Genomic DNA, 9,864 nt, shown 5'->3' on the forward strand with positions numbered 1-9,864 from the left:
TATGTATGTTCTTGTATGTATGTATGAAACAGTGCATATAGGTTTTGTGTTAATTCTGAGATATGATCAGAACACCAGAAATGCCTCAGAATCTTCTGCATTCACTCAAGAGGCAGGAGGAGTTTTGGTTTAATATCTCTCATCTATGATCTGTCAGTGTCACACTCCGTCAGTAATGCTCTGAAACGCCACTCCATATTACACTTCAGAGTAGAACTTCAGCCTTCTGACTCCGAGGCGAGAGAGCTATCACCAAACCTCAGCCTACACTTATGATTTGACTTTCTTCTGGACAGCACGGTAGCATAATGGTTAGCATTGTGGCTTCACAGAGCCAGGGTCCCAGGTTCGATTCCCTGCTGGGTCACTGCATGTATGGAGTCTGCACGTTCTCCCTGTGTCTGCATGGGTTTCCTCCGGGTGCTCCAGTTTCCTCCCACAGTCCAAAGATGTGCAGGTTAGGTGGATTGGCCATGATAAATTGCCCTTAAGTGTCCAAAAAGGTTTGATGGGGTTATTGGGTTCGGGGGATAGGATGCAATTGAGGGCTTAAGTGGGTTGGTGCAGATTCAATGGGCCGAATGGCCTCCTTCTGCACTGTATGTTCTATGTTCTACCTAAGCAACGTGCAGTACCCCAGTTTAAAGGGTGCTCATTATTAATGCTCTGCACAGGTTGGTTTCACTTGGGCAAGGGTAGGCACGAGTCAGTAAAATTGAAAATGCACAAAAGGCGTGAATGAGACACAAACTCCTGCAGCTGAAAATGTATCAAACTGGCCCTTGTGCCGCCAGCCTAGATTCCATCTGGCTGCCAACACAGATTCGGGATGAACTATCTTTGTATCCTGCTTGACTCTGGTATCAATTTCCTGCCTAATGTTCCTTGGCTACCAAAACTGCTTTTTCCATCTCTGTAAAAGCACCGAGATTGTTACACTGATCAAATTTACTGGCCTGGTTACTGCTTAAATGTTTGAAGAAAAGAAAAAAGTAGGCGTGGAGTGGAGGATGTTGGCACATTTTCACAGGGTCAAGCACGGTCAGCTACATGGGAAATTTTGCCCCATCAACTTGTCTTATGTCCTACTTCAGAATATATTTTCCATTTCCTATGCCAGCCATTCTTGTGGCATGAGTGAGCTTGCCAATTTAGTCACTGTCAGAGAAGGCAGTGGCTTCAAGCAACATTCCAGACTTTTGCAAGGTCTCGGCTGCCACTCACCAGTGCAGCGCTATCATCAGAGGTGCTGTCTTTGGTCTTCTTGGGCAGCACAGTGGTGCAGTGGTTAGCACTGCTGCATCACAGCACCAAGGACTCTGGTTTGATCCCGTGTCTGCGTAGGTCCCACCCCCACAACACAAAGATGTACAGGGCAGGCGGATTGGCCAAGCTAAAAATTGCCCCATAATTGGAAACATGTTCTGAAAAAGTCTTTGGACTCGCATAAAAGATTTCATAAGTGTTTCCCCCCCCCCTAAAGTTCGCTGTGTCCTAGCCAACATTCTTCCTTCACTCCCAGCCCAAACAGATGAACTGCTCCTTTATCTGAGTGCTATTTGTGAGATTCTGCAATGTGCTCCCATACAGACCCTTCCTCCACTACCCACTTCCTGACCATCGCAATATTCGCCGGCCAATAATAATTAATGTAATTCGGAACTCATTTGTTGTACCAACCGACCCAAATTCAGTTTATGCAACAGCTCCCACTCCCGCGCCACCTGGATACCCAAATACCGAAAGCTCCCTCCCATCATCTTAAATGGCGTCTCCCCGAAACTCTTCTCCTGTCCCCTCACCTGGATCAAAATGGGTCACTCTTACCCATATTCAATTTGTATCCCGAAAACCAGCCAAATTCTTCTAATATCCTCATAATCCTTCCAATACCCCCCAGCGGGTCCGATATGTGAAGGAGATCATCCGCGTAAAGAGAGACCCTGTGCTCCACCCCCCTCGTACTATCCCCTGCCAGGCGCTCAATGCCACTGCCAACATCTCTATAGCCAAGGCAAACAGCAATGGGGAAAGTGGACATCCATGCCTTGTCCCCTGGTGTAACCTGAAGTAATCTGATCTCACCCGATTCGTCCGCACACTCGCCACCGGACCCACTCCACAAATCTGTGCCCAAATCCAAAACGCCCCTGGACCTCCCATAAGTATTCCCACTCCACCCAATCAAAGGCCTTTTCTGCTCCCCTCTGGAGGCATTGTAATTACATTAAGCAACCTCCTAATTTTGGTTGCTAGGTGCCGCATAATGAACCCCGTCTTGTCCTCCCCTATTACCCCGGGAAAGTAGTCTTCGATCTTTTTGGCCAGGATCTTCAGCAATAGTTTGACATCCACATTGAACAGAGAGATCGGTCTGTATGACCCACAGTTTTCCAGGTCCTTATCCCGCTTTAAAATGAGGGAGATCGATGCCTGTGACAATGTCGGGTTAGCGCTCCCAGCACCTTTGGGTCATTGAAGGCTTTTATCAATAGTGGTCGCAATAACCCCCGAGAACATCTTATATAATTCCACCGGGTACCCGCCCAGTCCCAGGGCCTTACTCAATTGCATCGCCTCAAACCCCTCTACTACTTGGGAGTCCCAGGAGCCCCCAGGCCCTCCACCAGCTCCTCATCCACCTTCGAGAACTTCAACCCTCCCAGAAACCACCTCATCTCCTCTTCCCTTGCTGGGGGTTCCAACTTATATAATTTACTATAAAACTCCCTGAACACCCATTCACCCCCACCGGGTCCAAGACCGTATTCTCACCTGTGTCCTTCACTTTCCCAATCTCTCTCATAGCCTCCTGCTTCCTCAACTGGTGTGCTAACATCCTGCTCGCTTTTTCTCCATACTCATATACCGCCCCTCTCATCCCCCTCAACTGTCCTACCACCATTTGCGTTCCTTTAACAGCCCTTCCTCCAGGGTCTCTGCATATCTCCTGTCCACCTGCAGGATTTCTTCCACTAACCTTTCTATCTCCACCCGTTCTGCCTTTTCCCTCATATGCCCAAATTGAAATAAACTTCCCCCCCCCCCCCCCCCCCCGACAGCTGCCTTCAGTGCCTCCCAAACCGTACCTGCCGACACATCCCTCGTATCATCCCCCCCCCCCCCCCCCCCCCCCCCCCCCGCCGGATGGCCTTCCTCACCCACTCACACACCTCTTCCTCCGCTAACAGTCCCACATCCAGCCTCCATTGCAGGCGCTGGGCTGTGCATTGCAGGCCCCCCCCTTCGCTCATAAATCTACCCTGTGTGGGGTATGGGCCAACACCACTATTGTCGAATACTCAATATTCCCCACCCCTGCAAGCAACGTCTTATCAAACACAAAAAAGTCTGCTCGGGAGTACACCTTGTGCACATGGAAGTAGAATGAAAATTCTTTCACCCTCGGTCTCCCAAATCTCCATGGATACCCCCCTCACCACTCCCCCCATGTGGTCCATGAACCCCCGGAGCTCCGCAGCTGTTGCCGACACCCTCTCCGATCTCTACCGATCCAGTCTTCCAGTCTCGGATCCAGGACCGCATTGAGGTCCCCCCCCCTCCCCATAATTAACCAATGAGAGTCCAGATCGGGGAGGGATCCTCCCCAGCACCCGCCTCATAAATCCCACATCATCCCAGTTCGGGGCATGGATGTTTACCAACACCACCGGCATCCCCTCCAGTTTCCCTCTTACCATTACATACCCTCCCCAGAGTCAGCCACTATTTTCCCCACCTCGAATGCCGACCACTTATTGACCAAAATCGCCACGCCCTTCATTTTAATGTCCAATCCCGAATGAAATACTTGCCCAACCCATTCCTTCCTCAGCTTTATCTAGTCCCGCACCTTCAGGTGCGTCTCTCGGAGCATGGCCACATCCGCCTTCAATCGCTTTAAGTGTGCGAACACACAGGCCCTCTTTTTGTTTGTTTAATAAACATTTTGTTGAGGTATTTTTGGTATAGTGACGACAACAAAATAAACAATATACATGAAACCATCTCATACCGGTCCCACCCTTATCGACCACCTACTCTAATCTAAACTACTCCCCCCCCGCCAAACCCCCCCCCCCCCCCCCCCCCCCCCCCCCCCCCCCCCATCTGCTGACGATTAATTTCCCACAATGAAGTCGACGAACAGTTGCCACCTCCGGGCGAACCCTAACAGTCACCCTCTCAAGGCGAACTTGATTTTCTCCAAACAGAGACAGTTAGCCATATCCGATAGCCAGGTCTCCGACTTCGGGGGCTTTGAGTCCCTCCATGCTAATAGCATCCGTCTCCGGGCTACAAGGGAAGCAAAGGCCAGAACGTCTGCCTCTTTCTCCTCCTGGATTCCCGTGTCTTCCGACACCCCGAAAATCGCCACCTCTGGACTCAGCACCACCCTTGTTTTTAACACCATGAACATAATGTCCACTAACCCCTGCCAAAATCCCCGGAGCTTTGGGCATGTCCAAAACACGTGGACATGGTTCGCTGGTCCTCCTGCACATTTTGCGCACTGTCCTCCACCCCAAAGATTCTGCTCATCCGGGCCACTGTCGTGAGAGCCCGGTGAACAACCTTAAATTGTATCAGGCTGAGCCTGGCACATGTGTTGACTCTACTCAACGTGTCTGCCCATAGACCATCCTCTATCTCAGCTCCCAGCCCCTCCTCCCACTTACACTTCAGCTCCTCGGTCTGCGTCTCCTCCGACCCCATAAGCTCCTTATAAATGTCCGAGATGCTCCCTTCTCCTACCCACCCTCTGGAAACTACCTTGTCCAGAATCCCCCTTAGCGGCAGGAGCGGGAAGGTTGACACCTGTTTACTAAGGAAGCTCCGCACCTGCAGATACCCGAATTTGTCTCCCCTCGCCAACCCAAACTTTTCCTCCAACCCCTCATACGCGGAAAGCTCCCCTCGATGAACATATCCCCCATCCTCTCAATCCCTGCTCTCCGCCATAACCGGAACCCCCCCGTCCATACTCCCCGGGGCAAACCGGTGATCATCACAGATTGTAGCCCAGACCGATGCTCCCACTGCTCCACATGTCACCTCCACTGGCCCCAAACTCTCAGGGCCGCCACCACCACTGGACTGGTGGAGTACCGTGCCGGCGCAGTTAATACGGGCCCTCGACTGGCCCATTCAATCCTCGCACGTTCCACGTGACCAGCCTGGTTTGGGGGGGGGGGGGGGGGGGGGCACCCTACCGATCAACCTTAGCTGCTCTTGAGCCAGCCTGCGGCCCATGCCCCCTCCCCCAGCACGCCCTAGGACACCCATCATCATCGATCCTCTTCTCCTTCCATTTTAAAAGCTGTATCCCTGTCACCCACCCCAAATCCCCCAACAACCCATGCCCCCATCCCCCCGCTGCCCATTGCCCTTCCGTGAACTAGCCCACCCAGCTAGCCTGGCAGACCCGCCCATGGCGCCTAGCATCCTACCCCCCACTGATTCCATCCCTCACCCCCCCGCTTGAAGATTAATGCAAACAAGCAAAAATGGGGCAGCTTAATAGCATAGTGGTTAGCATAGTTGCTTCACAGCACCAGGGTCCCAGGTTCGATTCGCAGCTTGGGTCACTGTCTATGCGGAGTCTGCACGTTCTCCCAGTGTTTGCGTGGGTTCCTCCGGGTGTTCCGGGTTCCTCCCCGAGTCCAAAGTGCAGGTTAAGGGGATTGGCCATGCTAAATTGCCCTTAGAGGTTATGTGGGGTTACGGGGTTAGGGTGGAGGTATGGGCTTAGCTAGGGTGCTCTTTCCAAGTGCCGTTACAGACTCGATGGACCGAATTGCCTCCTTTGCACTGTGAATTCTATGAAAAACAACCCCTCCCCAAGTTCGAACTAAGAGACCAACCCTCCATCCTTTAACAAAGGACAAAGAGCAAACCTGAAGCTGAAAAAGAAAAAAAAAATTGCCCCAAACATAAGTTAACAGCAGTATCATAACAGCATCTTCACCAAATTTCAAAGTCCACCTTCTCTTGCCAGTCCATTGTCTGACAAATTCTACCGCTTCCTCTGCCAATCCAAAGTACAATTCCCAGTCTTCGTAGGTCACCCACAGACGTGCCGGATACAATAGCCCAAACATCACCCCCTTCTTGTAGGGGGCTGCCTTGACCTTGTTAAAGCTCGCTCTCCTCTTGGTCAGCTCTGCACACAGGTCTTGATACACTCAGATTTCACTGCCCTCCTAGGTAAGTGCCTCGTCTGCCTGGCCCACCTCATAATTCACTCCTTGCAACAGCACCACCATCACCCTCGATGGCTCATTCCTGTGGGGCTTCAACATTAGCGTCCTGTGTGCTCAATCCACCTCCAAAGGCCGTGCAAATGCACCTTCTCCGAGCAGCTTTTCCAGCATCCACCCCACGTACATGCCAGCATCGGCTCCTTCACTCCCTCCGGCAGTCCTACTTATGTTCTGCCTGCGTGACCGGTTCTCCAGGTCTTCAACGTTCTCCTGGAGCCACCTCTGCTGGTCCTGCATCAGCCCTATCTCCCCTGCCATCAAAGCGAACTTCTCCTCATGTTCCCCCGCCACCTCCTCCATCTCCTGGATGGCCTGACTCTGGGCCGCCAGCTTCGTTTCCACATGGTCAACCACTGCCTTGATCGAATCCATCGCCCGGGCCAGGTCCTCCAGACTCCCCTTCCGTTGCTGGGTGAACTTCTCGTTCAAGAAGATCAGATGGTCCGTCGACCACTGAGCCAGCAGGGCTGCTCCCTGCCGCTCCACCATCTCCACATGCGTTGCAGGCACCGCACCAGCTCTAACCGACTGATTCCCTCTTTTTCCGCCCGCTTCTGGCCCTCAGCTCCATCCACCAGAGGGTCAATTTCTTCCACCCACTCTCCTGCACCGTTATTCCACCTCACATCGACCTGTTAGCTGGGGAAACGGTCCGAAAAAAACACCACCAGCGGGAGCCACCAAAAGTGTGACCACGCACTCCAAGGTCGCCTCCAGAAGATGCATTGTTTATTCCTTTCTTAAGATCTCCACTCATTCCATTTTGGAAGTGCATTCTTTACCATTCCAGCTCTAATGTATTTTGCTTCTCAAGTATTTGAATTGTGATACCAGTTCCAGCTGTTGACCTCCACTTTCCTGCCATTGATTAGTCGTCAACAAATAATCCAAAAAAAACACCGATTGTTGTGTGAAAGGTTTTGCTGTAAACCTAGTTATATTTGCCTACATAACAATCACTGCGATGCAAAGTAATTGGCCGTATGAGAATAAAAATCAAGTGTAAACTTTGAAGTTTGTTAACTTTCAACTCTGCATTTATCTGTTGCTCACAGAAAAATACTTTTCACTGTACCTCGGTACACGCAATAAACAAATCCAAATCCATTTCAGTCCAAAGAAGTGCAGGTTAGGTGGATTGACCATGCTAAATTGTCGCTTAAGGGACCAAAATTATAGGTGGGGATAGGTTGGGGGGCGTGAGCCAAGGTAGGGTGCTCTTTCTGAGGGTCAGTGCAGACTCAATGGACCAAATGGCCTCCTTCTGACCTGTAGGGATTCTTATGTTTCATATTGGCAAGTTGCACTAAATCCGAACGTTGACCTGTATTACAAACAGTTTAAAGCCTAATATTTGCAATGTAGTTTGCAGCAGGATTACTCAGCTCTGCCTGGCCAATAGTTTAGTCTTTCTGAAATATGCTGGCACGCAAAACAAAGCAAAGTCTGAATTCAGATTCATGCCGACACGACGGCAACTTCTAAAAGTTTTCAAGTCAAAAGAATACACGGTTATGAAACACGAAATCGGGATCCAGGAAGAGGCTGAGATTTTGCAGCACTCCTGGCTACATCAGGAGTTCAGAGATTACACCCCCTCCCCTCCAAATGTTCATTTTAAAACCAATTGTTCAGATTGGGTGAAGTAAATTTAGTATGTCGTACATTTGGAACAGGAAGCAGTGATTAATTGGAGGAATTCCATCCTCAACAGGAGGAAACAAGTTGCACTTTGCAAAGCAGTCTCAGGAATTCGGCCCTTTGCTCAGAACCTCGCTCTTGGACTCGGTGGCAAATCAGCAGAATGTCTGACTGACAGGCACGGCAGCCAACCAGGTCGCAGGGACTGGCTCCAGCAACGCACCCAATGGGAGACAGGCGAGGGGTGAGACCTCTGGTGTGGAGGAGGGCGAGCTGAGGGTCCCACTCTGGGGGGTGGGGGAAGGTTAATGTTACCTGTAAGAGCTGATAATCTTTGTCCAGGCCTTCCCACTCCTCCCAACATTCCTGGAAAGACATGCTGCTCCTCCTTTCCCACCCCTACTCCACCTCCCCGCTGTCCGGGATCCAGCTGCCAGCCCCTGGATCCGGTTGCGCCTGTTCTTTATTTGACAGCAGCGCTACTTGCAACAGACCAACACAAAAGGAAGCACGCTTCCGGGTGGGGATGTGGCAGCCAATCAGTGCTGCAGGAGGGCCAGGCACAAGCCCCGCCTTCTTTCCTGTTCCACCCAATAGGCGCGCGGAGAGAACAATCGCCATCGGCCCGGCCAATCGGCTGCGGGCCTCATTGTGTCAATTTCAGGGGAGGGCGGGATTTCCAGGCGCTGCTCCAGACAGAGAGGCAACAGCTGAGTTAACCCATCATTTTCTGTTATTGCAAAAGGGCAACTGTTAAATTAATCCATATTTTATTATAAAAGGGCAACTGCTAAATTAACCCAGTATTTTCTGTTATTGTAAAGGGCCAACTGCTGAATTATCCCAGCATTTTCTGTTATTATGAAGAGGCAACTATTGAATTAACCCAGACTTAACCCCGCATTTTCTGTTATTATAAAGGGGCAACTGCTAAATTAACCCAGCATTTTCTGTTGTTATAGAGAGGCAACTGCTAAATTAACCCAGCATTTTCTGTTATTATTGATGGGGGCGGTTCAGCGATGATACCTTTTAAAACTGAATAGCGAGGTTGTCACTAGAGTAGTTTTACATAAGTTACATTCTTAAGAATTGAGATGAATTATAGGACTGAGTAATCATTATTAACCATTAAACATGTATTTTTATGACATAGCAGTAATAAGTAATCAAATGGGATTTAGGATAGCTAACTTGATCAAAAGGACGTCACTTCTGATATCTTGTCTTTGTGAAACAATGCAGGAAGCTGGTTTTGCTGTCCTGCTTCTCACAAACAATGAATGCACAGCAAATTACTAGTAAACATAGCTGTCAGGATGAGGATCAATCATGTGCTGCTTGCAATTCTATTGGATAAGTTTAAACATAGCAGCTTCAGGGATTGAACCACGTCCAACTGGGGTGGGCTATTGATTTTTGAACGTTGCATATGTACTGTGTTCTGGTCTTTGTTTGGCAGAACAGATCTTGCTGATATCCAGGTCTGTTCTCCGTGTACATGTAACAAGCTTGTCAAGGTCTCTCTAGATTGTCTAGGTGTTTTTCCTCTCTGTTATGAGTTAAGCCAGAGAGAATGGCCCCACGTGGAAGCTGACTCAATACACAGGTCTCAAAACCGCTGCTACATTATTTAAAGAGGCAACTGCTAAATTAACCCAGTATTTTCTGTTATTACAGAGCGGCAACTGCTAAATTAACCCAGCATTTTCTGTTATTATAAAGGGGCAACTGCTAAATTAACCCAGCATTTTGTTATTATAAAGGGGCAACTGCGAAATTAACCCAGCATTTTCTGTTATTGTAAAGAGGCAACTGCTAAATTAACCCAGCATTTTCTGTTATTGTAAAGAGGCAACTGCTAAATTAACCCAGCATTTTCTGCTATTGTAAAGAGGCAACTGCTAAATTAACCCATCATTTTCTGTTGTTATAAAAGCCAACTGCTGAATTAACCCAG

General features: G+C 49.6%; 1 protein-coding gene across 1 annotated transcript in view; it reads right to left on the bottom strand.

Moving 5' to 3' along the window:
• The window catches only part of LOC119974660 (ion channel TACAN-like), a 46,494-nt gene extending 38,070 nt beyond the window's left edge, over window positions 1-8,424 (bottom strand). Inside the window, exon 1 of the mRNA XM_038813737.1 lies at window positions 8,220-8,424. Coding sequence (XP_038669665.1) covers window positions 8,220-8,282 — 63 coding nt within the window. The 5' untranslated portion in view covers window positions 8,283-8,424. The remainder of the gene's footprint in view (window positions 1-8,219) is intronic.
• Between the last annotated feature and the right edge of the window lie 1,440 nt (window positions 8,425-9,864).

Source organism: Scyliorhinus canicula, chromosome 12 (assembly GCF_902713615.1).
Source record: "Scyliorhinus canicula chromosome 12, sScyCan1.1, whole genome shotgun sequence".
NCBI classification, from domain to species: Eukaryota; Metazoa; Chordata; class Chondrichthyes; order Carcharhiniformes; family Scyliorhinidae; genus Scyliorhinus; species Scyliorhinus canicula.